At 35.3% G+C, this 13,025-nt stretch overlaps 3 protein-coding genes across 5 annotated transcripts in view; 1 reads left to right on the plus strand and 2 right to left on the minus strand.

Annotated features, from left to right (window-relative positions):
• Positions 1 to 41: 41 nt before the first annotated feature.
• Positions 42 to 2,198, minus strand: LOC108066032 (zinc finger protein 501-like). Of its 2 annotated transcripts, XM_070214895.1 has the most exons (3): positions 2,061 to 2,198; positions 1,784 to 1,870; positions 42 to 1,286 (listed from the first exon to the last, which is right to left on the minus strand). In XM_070214895.1, exon 3 carries the CDS (start codon positions 1,281 to 1,283, stop codon positions 177 to 179), a length of 1,107 nt encoding a protein of 368 aa, XP_070070996.1. In that variant the 5' UTR covers positions 1,284 to 1,286; positions 1,784 to 1,870; positions 2,061 to 2,198; the 3' UTR covers positions 42 to 176. The 2 variants fall into 2 exon arrangements, with proteins under 2 accessions (XP_070070996.1, XP_070070997.1); XM_070214896.1 differs by lacking the exons at positions 1,784 to 1,870; positions 2,061 to 2,198 and adding an exon at positions 1,372 to 1,391.
• Positions 2,199 to 2,270: 72 nt separating this feature from the next.
• On the minus strand, positions 2,271 to 2,583 carry LOC108066051 (uncharacterized). Its single transcript, XM_017154378.3, has 2 exons — positions 2,382 to 2,583; positions 2,271 to 2,323 (listed from the first exon to the last, which is right to left on the minus strand). The coding sequence occupies exons 1-2, from the start codon at positions 2,494 to 2,496 to the stop codon at positions 2,289 to 2,291; spliced, it is 150 nt and encodes a 49-aa protein (XP_017009867.2). The 5' UTR covers positions 2,497 to 2,583; the 3' UTR covers positions 2,271 to 2,288.
• A 173-nt stretch (positions 2,584 to 2,756) lies between these two features.
• The window catches only part of LOC108066040 (ras guanine nucleotide exchange factor B), a 45,375-nt gene continuing 35,106 nt past the window's right edge, over positions 2,757 to 13,025 (plus strand). For both annotated transcript variants that reach the window (XM_070214894.1, XM_017154365.3), the window contains exon 1: positions 2,757 to 3,032. In XM_070214894.1, coding sequence (XP_070070995.1) covers positions 3,012 to 3,032 — 21 coding nt within the window. In that variant the 5' untranslated portion in view covers positions 2,757 to 3,011. The remainder of the gene's footprint in view (positions 3,033 to 13,025) is intronic.

Here is a 13,025-nt window from a genome sequence, read left to right on the forward strand (position 1 = left end):
TGAGAGCACTTGAATGGTCGTTCTTCTGCGTGGGTGTGCAAGTGCCTTGTCAGAACTGAAGAATTATCAAAAGACTTTGGACATTGAGAACATTTGAAGGGTCGTTCTCCTGTGTGGATTCGCAAGTGCAAATCTAGATGTGAAGATTGAGTAAAAGACTTTGGACAGTGGGAACACTAATGTGGTCGTTCTCCTGTGTGGACTCGCAAGTGCTTAGTTAGATTTGATGAATCTTTAAAAGACTTTTGACATTGAGAACACTTGAAGGGTCGTTCTCCTGTGTGGACTCGCAAGTGCTTAGTTAGATTTGATGAATCTTTAAAAGACTTTTGACATTGAGAACACTTGAAGGGTCGTTCTCCTGTGTGGACTCGCAAGTGATTAGACAGATGTGAAGAATTTGTAAAAGACTTTGGACATTGGGAACACTTGAAGGGTCGTTCTCCTGTGTGGACTCGCAAGTGATTAGACAGATGTGAAGAATTTGTAAAAGACTTTGGACATTGGGAACACTTGAAGGGTCGTTCTCCTGTGTGGACTCGCAAGTGCCTATATAGAACTATAGATTGTGCAAAAGACTTTGGACAGTGGGAACACTTATATGGTCGTTCTCCTGTGTGGACTCGCAAGTGCTTAGTTAGATTTGATGAATATTTAAAAGACTTTGGACATTGAGAACACTTGAAGGGTCGTTCTCCTGTGTGGACTCGCAAGTGCAAATCTAGATGTGCAGATCGAGTAAAAGACTTTGGACAGTGGGAACACTTGAAAGGCCTTTTTCCCGTGTGAGTTCGCAAGTGAATTTTTAGATTATATTTAGTTGATAAAATCTTTGAGCATTGTAAACACTGCAATGGGTTTTTTCCTGAAGCCATTTTCTCTAAATCTTCTTCAGAGCTCTCCATCCTATCTTCGGAATCGATCTGATCTATTTCGAGTGTTTTTTCTTGGCGATTGTCTCCAATTGATTTATCTTCTTCGTTTGTCTCTTCCTCAGAGCAATGGGATCCTTTATTCTCGCGTTCCTCCTCCCTTAATTCTTTAAAGTAGCAAAAGAAGTGGTGGCTTCTTTCATACGTTTCAATAATATCGAATGAATTCCGTGCATTCTGCAGACAGGCTGCGCAAATGGTTTTGGGTAGTAGATCGTCTTTTTCCACTTTACAACCGGTGCACTGAGAAATCATCTTTGCAATGGAAATCCCGGATTCGTGATTCGCATCGAAAATATTGACCATATTTTCGTAAGGTATCAGGCAAGCACGACATATTGAAGACTCCATGATCTGAAATTATAAAATTATGGATTACAAATTATAAATAGTGGAAAAAATAATTAATAATACGTATCGGTTTTATTATTAAACTTACTTTTTGTATAAACACAACTTTTGTTACTAGTAGAATATCTTCTTATATATCTTATCTTGCACGATAGTATAATAAAATACAATAAGCACAGTAAAAGTTGGTGTGCGGAGACGTGAAAAAGTCAATGGTAATTTTTGTTTTGATTGTAATTGGCGTGACGCCGACTTTATATACGAATTTTGCGGTTCACAAAAGGTAATTACAGGTCTTGGCGCCTTTAGAAATTTGGCAATTTTATGTTTCCGACCCTTAAACCATTATATTAATCAAAGGTAATCCTCTCTTTAAGGGATTTGGTCATGTGATTTTCATTTTCGATTTGAAGAAAGGGTTATTCCTTGTGGTTTGTGCCAGGTAGTATTCGGTTTATAATCGGGTATATACTTATATTTAATAGTTTAACGTTAATTACCTGACACAGGTACTTGCCGCCTTTGGATAATCCGTAATCTTAGGTTTTACGATGGTTCAAACTTCGCGCAATATAGTTGGAACAAATCTGAAACAGAATCATTGGTTAGACTTACAAATATAGACATAGACTTAAGAATGTATTGGATTAGTTGCATATTTTGTTTATAATATGACGATGAAATTGCTCGAAAATGAATGATTTTTTGAAATAGGTCACAAAATATTCTAAAATATTGCAAAATCCAACGGAAATTCACATAATATTAGGAAAATACCTTAAAAATCAGACACTGGGATATTTGTATTTATTGTTTTTTATTCACTTTCATTTCAGGAACCACATTAATTTATTTCAAACTCAAAAAATGCCTTGTTTTCAACTTTTAAGTGCCTTTAAATAAATGCATTTTGCATGGTGGTTTTTTCACTACAATTGTTTGTGATAACAGATAATCGTATATGTAAACTGATAATAGTGATAATAGATATAGTTAACTTTAAGCCTAGGCGGTGTTTAAGTGCTGCAGGACCACAGGAGCTGTTTTAAAAAGAGGATTATTAATAAAGGGAACTTTTTACATAAGAATTTTACAAACCCAAACGAACGACCGCGATTATGGTGCCAAAAAGAAGGAAATTGAAGCGGACTTCGGAGGCCACGCGTTTCTGCTCCTCGGCGGGATCGGGCTGCGATTGTTGGAGGCGGAACATCTTTATATTTAATTAATTACTTATTTATTTACAAGAAAAACGTGCGGCTATTTTTTTCTTTTTATTTTAAAGTGACCGTGGCTCGATTTGTGGAACAAACCTTCCGGCAAGAACGTATGTTAGCTGTTTCGGAAACCACAATAGCCAAGTCTTCCACCTCATTTTTTCGATATATTTTTCGCTAGCACCAAGGTCACACTGATTCGAAGGATAAAATCCGTGAGTATCCTGCTCGCCAAAAAAAGGATTTTTAGTTGATTTCAGCAGCAGCAACTCGTCGGATTCGTTGCGCGTTTAAAATTCGCGAATTTTACCCCCAAAGCTCGTACAATTAAAATCGAAGCAGAGGCAGAAGAGAAACAAGAAACACAAATAAAATGCGGTGCGGTTTAAAAAAATAAAATTTTGAATCCTTCTTTTTTGAAACAAAGAGTGCCCGGAGAAGGCACAACGCACAAAGTGAGAGAAAATATCTATATTGGAGTGCAGTAAATAGAATACAACCAAACACCAAAATGTCGACAGTTGTGGAACAGGTGAGAGATGAGCGAAAAAGAATGCTAATCAAAAATATCGAGATTCCTTTTTTTTTAATTTCCCGAGCTTATATAAACGGAGATTATCAGCCATTAGGCGAAATGTTACGGTATTTCGACTACAAGACCGCCGACTGCGTAACATTCAGTGTCAGTGTCTGTCAGTCTGCGAAGGTGTGGGTGTGTGAGTGTGTCTCGATTAGGGTGGCTCAATTTCAAAGGACGAAGGGACTAACAATACATAGACTAATAGTAAGGGGGAGTAAAGTTCAAAGGCTAATTTTCTCAGATATTTCCGAAGAATTAATGATAAATGTTTTTGAGACTTCTACAACTTTACCTTTGTATGATCGAAGAATTATATATAAATGTTTATGAATCTTTTAAAACTTAAGGGAATAATATTTCCAATGTTTTTTTAACATTTACAAATAAGGTTAATATAAAGTCTCAATCAAGAGTAGACTTGAAATGAAAATAGTTTATTTATATTTCATTATTATTTTGCATTGATTGTAATTTATATAATTTAATATTTGGTTTGTACTTGCTATTCAAAATAATTGTTATTATATATTTTCTAATTAGGAGGTGGTGGACAAGAGACTGTGAATTCAAGATGATAAATTGATTTAAAGTTTTTTTTTTCTGTAATTCTTACGGATTACTTTAGATATAAATGTCAGATTTAAGCCAAAAAATATTTCGAGCCACCCTAATTTGCAGGATACTCCCGCCTTTGTGTCTTGGTATGCGTGCGTGTCTGTGTTTGGTTGTTTTTGCATTTCCATGGCAACGTAACGGCAACTTCCTGAACGCCCGCCGCTTTCGATTTGACAGTAAAATTCGATTAATTTCTAATCGGCAGAAATCAGTGTGACAAGTGCAGACGACTCCTGGCCAAATATAAATAGCTGCCATTTTGTAAACCAATTTCAATTCCCCATTCACCCAAGCACAAGCACACAGATATGCGAAATACAAACACACTGGCGCGATGTAGCATGCAAATTTGGTTTGCCCATGTCGGTGTGTGGGTGAAAGTGTCCTAGTGTCGGTGATTTGACATTTTGTTGCACAAAACCTTCATCCTTCAGCCATCAGACCATCAAACCATCAGCCAATGCAAAAGCGCCTTGGGCGATTTTCAAGTGCAGTCACACTCCCCAATCGACTCGACTTGACGTCATAAATGCATAATGAAGAGGTCGCTGTTTTTGGGTACAGTGGAGCCTCCAGTTGGGCTAATAAACTAATTTTTGGGAATTTAGGTAGAACTCTTAAAGTAGATTTTATAAGGTAATAAAGAAAAAGATATTCTTGAAATTTTTTTATCTAAGCTATGCTAAAACCCCTCGAGAACTATAGCACCATTCAACTTACAACAATTTGTAATTTACTTTTTAATTCTTGCAATTAACAATTAAATTGCAAGAATTAATTTTATGAGGTCATAAATAAAGAGTTATTAACTTTTCCTGAATAAGTGGCTATTTACCTTTTAATTCTTTGTATTTAATTTGTAAAGTAATAACAAAAAATTATCGAATTTAATAAACAAACAACTTGCTTTAATTCTAGTTCATATCTATTTGTAAATAAATAAATATGCAATTTAATATCTTCATAATTTATAAATACAAAATAAACGTTATGTAAATTGAAAAAAAAATCGACCAAGCAAAATTAATGTAATAACTTCTACAAATATTTTCTCTATGGCATTGAACTAAACACATTTTTGTTCTCTTTTTCCAAATAAATCGAGCAATTAGCCAATGTGTTGGCACCTTGTTTTTTTCAAATAGAGAATGAAAAATGTATAAACAAGGAATTAATTTATTGAATACAATTTTATTTGGCCTCTCTCTTTGACCCAAATTGCTGTTGACTTTCATTTAGTAAAATGGCCAAATGCCATTTGGCTTTATTATTTCAATTTCGTTTGACTGCATTTGGCATTTTTATTAAAGAACTATTTTCGGGTCATAAAAGTCACCATCGTCGCTTTGAAAGTTATACAACTAATTAAAAATTTTGAATAGTAAGTTCTTAATTAGGCAAGTTAATAAAGGAAGAGTTTGTGTTTTTATACCGTTGTTCTTTATAAACTTCGCAGATCCTGTTATTCACATTAGGCGAGAGAATCATTGGTACTTTGGTAAATTACCCTCAACCTAAGCTGATTTAAAGATTTCCTTGTGGCACGTTCAACTTTTCCAATTTCATTTAATTCCTGCCACTGCGGCTTTAATCAATTCCCCCCAGCTGGGACCTGGAACCCAACATCCGAGAGTAAAACTTAATATTTTCCTGCTGGAATTTCCCAGTTCTCCTTGATTTTCATCCCGTCAAGTCAAAGTCACTGGGAACTGGGAACTTTTGTTGCATACTTTTCTGGGTGCGCATGTAGCGCGAGTCATTACGTTTTATAGACTTTATAAGAAGTTTCGCCTTATGCAGTTTGCTCAAAACTTTTCCACCTAGGTAAAATGCATGTGCGTATATGCGTGTGTATCTTTGGCTTTTTGTTCCCCTCGCAATTGTGGCGGCAAGATAAACATTTCGGCGCGTTTCCGCTTTTATGGCCGAACATTAAAGTTTCTGGATGCCGCGCTGATGGATGTAAAGTGGAAAATCGGAGAGATTTTTCATGCCGCCGGCAAATGCCGAAGTCATAAAATTAATTTACAGGAAAGGTTCTTTACTAAATCTGGAATGTTATAGGTTGCCTAAAAAATTATACTTTAAAATAGTTTTATAGGGAAAGGGATAAAAAGATTTGTTTTGCTTGACTGCAAAAATCGAACTAAAAAAATTAAGAAAGAAAGGAAAATAAGCCACAGAAAGAAAAATAAGAACAATATTTATTAGCATATTTTCCTATTTTATTTTATTATTGTTACTATTCTCTCAGAACTTCCCTATGAAAATAACAAATTTAAGTAAACATCGTATCTTGGCTTACTCTTCTTGATATCTCCTTTTATTTTATTCCTCAAGCTGAAGTTCTTGTGAAACCTGAACTTATAATAAAATATTTCAATGCTTGATGCTTTAATTTATGCGGTCATAAAGGCCAAGCGCCTGATGTACATATAGATATACATATATATACATAAATACATAAAAGTAGCTACCCCGTCAAGTGCAACACATAGGCTAACTATGCGGCTCCCCTTTTTAGCCTGGCCTTTTAGCCCCCTTTGTTGTTACGTGAGAGGCTTCTTTGGCCACCCACTTTCAACCCCCAATTTTCCCCCGTGCTTTTTTCTGTGTGTGCGCCATTTTGTCAGAGCATAAATTACAACTTCAGGTGTAGTTTTGCAGGTGGGGAAAGGAGAAAGGTGAAAGGCACTGCCGTCTGTTGCTGCTGTCAGTGTCGCCGGTTGTTGTTGTTGTTGCTGCTGCTTACATAATGTTAATGATGCTGCCCCAGCCGGCAAAACGGAAAATGGGTGGAAAACCAGGGGGGAGGGAAAACTCGTTTCATGCTCTCTACCGAAAAACAAAAGTCAAAAGAAGAGCAGGAACTGTCGCTTGTGACCTACGTGTGTACAATGGCCTCTAGTTTACAGTGCCTGCATCCATCCTGCCCCGGCTGGCTGATGTCCTGCGTCCTATGTCCTTGTTATGGCCATTATGTTGCCATTTTTTTACCCTTCAAATTGAGGTGTATTATGTCCGAGAAAATTCTTAAATTGTTATTTTATTAAGAGTGACTTTTTGTGCTTGGTTTTCTTTCTGCGGAATTTGCACAGTTGTGAAAAATAATTTGTAGAAAAAGAAATGCTAGCGAAATAACATTGTTTTATTTGTCAAAGGAAATGTCCAGTCAATTATAAACTTTTTTTTTATAAATTAGCCTCAGAAATATTAAAAACATTATTTTTTAAAGTAGCAAAATAAATTTTCTATTTTTACAATAATTCTGTCACATTTGAGTTTGTTTTTCCATATATTTAAAAAAATTTTAAATGAATTGTCTGGCTACAAAAATATTAAAAACATTATTTTTTGATTTCTCATATATCATTATTATATTTTAAATTTTGTTTAAATTATATAAGTATTATTCGCTCACATTTCGGCTTGTTTTCCTTTTTAATAACCAAGACAAATGACTGCATGTATTAAGTTATAAAATTAAAAAAAAAGATTTATTAAGGAAACATTTCTGCAAGTACATAAAAAGATCCTATTTTTTTCGAACCACTCGACATCACCCTTAATCCTTGGCCCTCATATCCTGGAATAAAAGGACATATATATACATATATAACATCTGCTGACTCATGCTTTTTTCATCTCTCTGCTTTCGCATCTCCATTTCCTTTTCATATTTGCTGTCCCCTGCATATTATTTCAATTTGGCGGTGCAACAAAAGAGTTTTCCCCACTTTCCGTTGTGAGTCACATGGCGTATGCGTAATGCAAGAGCAAAAGGAAAAAAAGAGTGAGGCTGCATATCCCAAACCCAAGTTTCCCCAAGGATAATGGAGCTCGTTATGCTTATTTGCCCGCCCACAAACACATGCTCACATGACTGAGTGTGGAGTAGAGTGTATGTTGCAAAGGGAAATTGCCCCCGAGGTCCTGACATGCACACACTCCCACATTCACACACACACATGGCGAAAGGATATCTGCAGGGTTCATGGCCCCGAGCTGACCGCCAATGGACTGCATGCCGTAAAATTGCTTGCCCTTTGTGCATCCTTGATGTGTTCATCTGTCCCGGGCACTCAAGGTCAAATCCTAGATGTTTTGATTTAATTTATTGCCGCATACATTTGAGAAGGCTCGTAAAAGGCGAAAAAGGGGCCAAGGAAAAGCATTCCCGGCGAAATATCTGCGGGAAAATGAAATAATATTTCCAAATTTCACACTCCCTTTATATAAAATTTAAAGAAAAGAAGTGAAATAGAAAGAAAGAAAAATACAAGTTCTAAAAGAACTCATTGATAATTTTAACAGAAAGATTTAAGATTTAATCTAATAAAAAATATTTATAATGGAAGTCTACAAGTATGCAGTCAAAAAGTCGTTTTCTATGATGGCTTAAACACTTTTTGTAGCATACTTTTGCACACCTAAATAATTTAGTTTAAATTTATTGTAACCAAATTATACAGTTTAAATATAGTTGACTTAAGGTAAAGCTGAATTTATATATTTACTATTTGAATAAAATACATATTTTTTGACAGGTGATTTTCTCCAGCCCCTCAGATTTTTCCTGCCCCATTTCCACTGCACTATCTCTTTCCTCCTGTTGACTTCCCCACAGAAAAAGGCAATATTTTGCTTGTCTGCCTCTATTTATCTTCGCCTTTGTCTCTGCCGTATTTTGATTGCTTTTCCACACTCCCACAATTTGAGGTGACTCAATGTCTTGCTCATTTCCTTCGTGCGGCCGGAAAAGTCGGAGAACTACAAGTGTGTGTAGTGTGTGTGGAATTTTCTTTATCTGCTCTTTGTGCTACCCTCACTCTGGCGATGAAAGCTGGAAAAGTTCCAAGTGTGTATGACTTCATATATCTCCTACTCGATTTTCTCTCGAATTTCAGCTTGTTTTGGCCGGCTTGATTAGCATTTCTCTTGTTGGCCATAGAAAACTGGGGGGATTAATTTGGCAATGGCTTTGTCTGTGCGAGAAATCAATTATATTGAAGTTTGCCAAGCGAGAGCTGCTTAAGTTGATGGGAAATGTTTGAATGAATTTCGGGGAAGTGTTCAAACCAATTCAATTTGCTCGATTCGTACTTATAGTATATATAAGTTCGCTGTAAGGCTTAGGGATTTTCTAAAGTGTTTGCCAGGAAATGCATTACGCTGGGGGAAGTAATGAAAACTACTTGATATTCTATGAAAACTAGGCTAAAGTTATTAAAAAAAAGGAAAAATGCGTTTATGAAATAGTTGGCTTACTAAATAAATCACATAAATCATTAAGGTTTTAAAAAAGTGTCCAAAAGTATGCAGTGAATAATTTTTAGTCGTCTTGTAGAATGAATTTATTGCACTTTTGAGTTTTAAATACATTGTTGCATACTTTGTGTGTAACCTACTTTATGTATATAATATATTTTCAAAAATCATTTCAATTTATTTCCAAAACGATAAAGACTTGCCAAAGAAAAACCGGCTGAGCCAAAATCAATATTTTCATAACTTGCGTCGATTTCAACATTCGTGTGCCAACATTTACTCATTAATTTGTGATGTTTCCCTCTCCCCCCGAATTTTCTTGGCTTTTCTTAATCAAGGACCTTTGCACCACTGTTGGCACCGCCATTTCCACCACATTAAGCGTTATCTCACGCTCTTAACGTGGCTTTTCCACCCCCTACACCCCTGAATTTCCCGCACTTTTCCCCGTGAATTTTCTTGGCTCTTCTCAGTTCTTCGATTGCGATTGTGTTTGCTGTCTGTTTTTGATAGCAACGAGCATTTTCATTTAACCATCATTTTGGCTTCATATGTGTGTATGTGTATGTATGTGTATGTGAGCGTGGTTTTCTTTTCTCATTTTCGTGATTTTATTACTTTTACTTTTTACGATTTATTTGCTGAAATTGCTTATTTCCCTTTTAGCCAAAAAAGCAGGAGCAGTGGAAATTGGCATTTTGGGGGCGGGGTTGATTGTTATTATTGTTGCTGCCACTGCATTGCTGCTTTGTCTTCGACTTTCTTTATTTTCCTCACTCTCTTTTTTCCTCCTTTGTCAATTTTCCCTTTATTCCTCATAACTGCTTTTGGTCTGGGAAAATTCAATCAACGTTTTGTTTTTAATCGATTCCTATTGCAATCCCCCAGTTTTTTCCGCTTTTCCTTGGCTTTCCCCTTAGCTTATTTCTTTATCTGCCAGTCGCATTGCTCTCTCAACTTTGTCCATATGCACACACTATGTAGTATACTATTCTATAGATGATGCGCTTTTTCTACCCCTTTTTCATTAATCATACGCCACGTTGCACCCACATAAATACTCGTAGTTCCTCTGCTTCCTCTTCTTCTGACATTGCACACGGATTTTCCAAGTCTCTGAACACACACAGATAGCACACACAGAGGAAAAGCCGGGGGAAAACCGGAGGCAGGAAGGAAACTGAAAGACAAATAATTCTACAACCCATGGCGACACAATTTGCATAGTAAATATTTTAAATGCCAATTAAAATTATTAGAAAAGTTGGTTGCCTTGTTTGCAGCATCATCGTGGGTAAACAGAAGTATAAACAAATTGTTGTTTACCCTACAAACTAGGTATTTGTTTGGATAAGCAATTTATTTATCATATTTACCGAAAAAGAACATGTTTATTTTTTCAACTAATTAAATGAAAATGTGAGCCTTGTTTATATGTTTGTTATTATCTTCGTTTAATTTAATTTAAATATATATAATTGTGGCGATTAGAAAATCATTTATTAATTGAAATTCAAATTAATAATAAAAGGTGTCTAAAAGTATACAATGGTATTTTTTATTTTCCCTAGATATATTTATTATAAGTATATTATTATTAAATATGATGTTAATTTTTTGTCCCCTTTAAATAAATATTGTGATTGTTGGTTGTCTATTTAGTTTTATTTAATTATATATTGTTTACGAAAACTGAAAGTTTTGTTAGAAACGTTAGCTTGTATTTTCTGTGAAAATCCAAACAGCTTAATACAAACTGATTGAATTATGATGGCATGAATTTTCAGTAAATATGTTTGGCAAACAATTTACTTATTATTAGTTAACATGTTCTCTCAACTCATCTAAATTTTAGCTAACATGTTTACTTCTAACGAGATTTAGCCAAATTTTAATTTGCCCCAGAAATTCTGGTCTGAAACAAATTGAGTTCGCTTGCATAGCAGAAAAAGTTGGCTCTTTAAACATTCAAATTTTGCGTAATTGACTAGAAATTGGTATTAGCCACGCACATACGTGGTTTTTGCCCCCTGCGCACAATTTGGCAAATTTGCGTGGATACTACTAACGAAAATGAAATAAATAGGGGGAGAATATAATGAAACAAAAAAAAAACAGAAACATGCTGAAATGTTCCCTAAAAATTGCTATCTAAATTGCAAATTTTGCGGCCGTCGTAATTGAAAAACATAAACCCCTGCCTGGTTTTCCCGCCTGGGTTTTCCCCTCCGGCTTTTCCGCCTGACCCTCGCTTGGATTTTAAGCTTGACTACCGTTCGCCATTTTTAGTTATGCAGCATGGGCAGCAAATTAAATGAAAATCGAGCTAAAAATAGCCGGGTGAATGTGTCGCAGCCACAGGAGCAGATATATCCATGCTACCATTTTCCCAGCCATTTTCCGCCCAGCCGTTTTTCCAACCCCCCTTACCACCCTCCTTCGACACTTTCCATCTTTTAGCGGTACAATTACAAGAGCGTTGGGGTAAAATGCCTCAATTTACGGCAAAATGGCCGTCATCGATTTCCGCTTTCGTGATATTCGATATGTATTTCAATACACTTAAAAAATATATAATTTAGCTACTTATTTTAAACTTGTAAATGTTTAATATGTATATATATATTTGTATATTATGTAAAAAGGTCTTTAAAGTACAGTTTTTATAAAATGAAAAATATTATTGGGGGATTTCAAATAACTACAGAATTATTTTTATTTATTTTGACATTTTATTTAAAATTTGTGATAAATGTAACCTTAAAATATTTGTTTTTGTTTATGACTTTGGTTGTACAATAAACAGCAGGCATAAAATATTATTAAACCAATTTCTCTCTCTGTAAAAGGGGGACATGGGCTGGTATTTGGAATGTGCGTGCGTATTGGATGAAATGATTTTGCCATTTGGTTTACTCTTTCACTTCGTAACTCGTTTCGCCGGCTTTTCATTTTTATGTATTTGACATTTTGCGTTATGCGTTCAAAATGTCATCAAAATATGCATAAATTTTGCGTGTCTTTCGTGGGGTACGTGTGTGCGTGTCTTTTTGAGTTGAATACAGAAAACCGAACACGGCAAATGGCGCATGTAGCTCAATATTTGCCCGTATTAAACTACAAGCGTATTAACATAATGTGTCAGGCGCAAAATGTACGGGAAATTCAAGCAGACACAGATACGGACAATAAGAAATATGTCAGGATACTTACCATTCACATTTAAGGGGGCCTTTTGAGGGGTTAACGATAATGCACAGTGGGTTAAAATAACTATTCTACAAAATAACTTTTAACTTAGATTATAAAAATATTTAAGGAAATATTTAGTTAATATTTATTATATAAATATGTGTCTAAAGGTATGCAGTGAATAAAGGATAGTCGTTTTCCTGTATAAATGCATATGACTTTTGGATTTAAAATATATTGTTGCACACTTTTAGACACCTATTTTGACAAAGTGATTTCTGTGGCATATATTTACCGAAATAAATAATATTCTGATTAGAAAGTCAACCATCATCATAAATTTAAAATGAAGGTGTCGCCGTAAATCGCTCTGCCAATTGTAAAATAACCTTAAGCGATTACGGCACATTCTATAAATATCATTGAATTGAACGGTTTGCCACTGCAACCATTATCCTAATTACACAAGCACACACTCCCAGTCACATACACATTCTACGACCACTGTGGTCTCCTTCTCCTTACATACACATACATATATCCTTATATCGAGGAAGTCATAGAGAACTTTCAGTTGACTGAAAAATATGACGACAAGTTGACGCAACTCGGCGAACTGTCAGGCCAAGATGAGGCATTTTTCCAGCTGAGGGATTTCGCTTCTCCCGATGCCAGACTTCTCGTTTATTCGTGTTCCTTCAGCTGTCAGTTGGTGCACATCGCTTCCGCCGCTTAAGGACACTTGAAAAAAATGTGATCTAAAATAAACTAAATATTTAAATTTTTTGTAAATTAATAAGGGAATTTTTCCCTACTGTATTTTTTTTTCCTAAAAACATAAAATCATTCCTCAAAAATCAGATGGGTCTT

The sequence above is a fragment of the Drosophila takahashii genome, chromosome 3L (genome assembly GCF_030179915.1).
Source record: "Drosophila takahashii strain IR98-3 E-12201 chromosome 3L, DtakHiC1v2, whole genome shotgun sequence".
NCBI classification, from domain to species: domain Eukaryota; kingdom Metazoa; phylum Arthropoda; class Insecta; order Diptera; family Drosophilidae; genus Drosophila; species Drosophila takahashii.

What these genes read in the sequence shown, in the direction of transcription:
- LOC108066032 (XM_070214895.1), bottom strand. Translation starts at nt 1,283, where the DNA reads ATGGAGTCTTCAATATGTCGTGCTTGCCTGATACCTTACGAAAATATG.
- LOC108066051 (XM_017154378.3), bottom strand. Translation starts at nt 2,496, where the DNA reads ATGTTCCGCCTCCAACAATCGCAGCCCGATCCCGCCGAGGAGCAGAAA. An exon ending in AATCGCGGTCGTTCGTTTGG is followed by an intron (nt 2,324 to 2,381) that starts GTTTGTAAAATT and finishes TTTTTAAAACAG; the next exon opens with CTCCTGTGGTCCTGCAGCAC.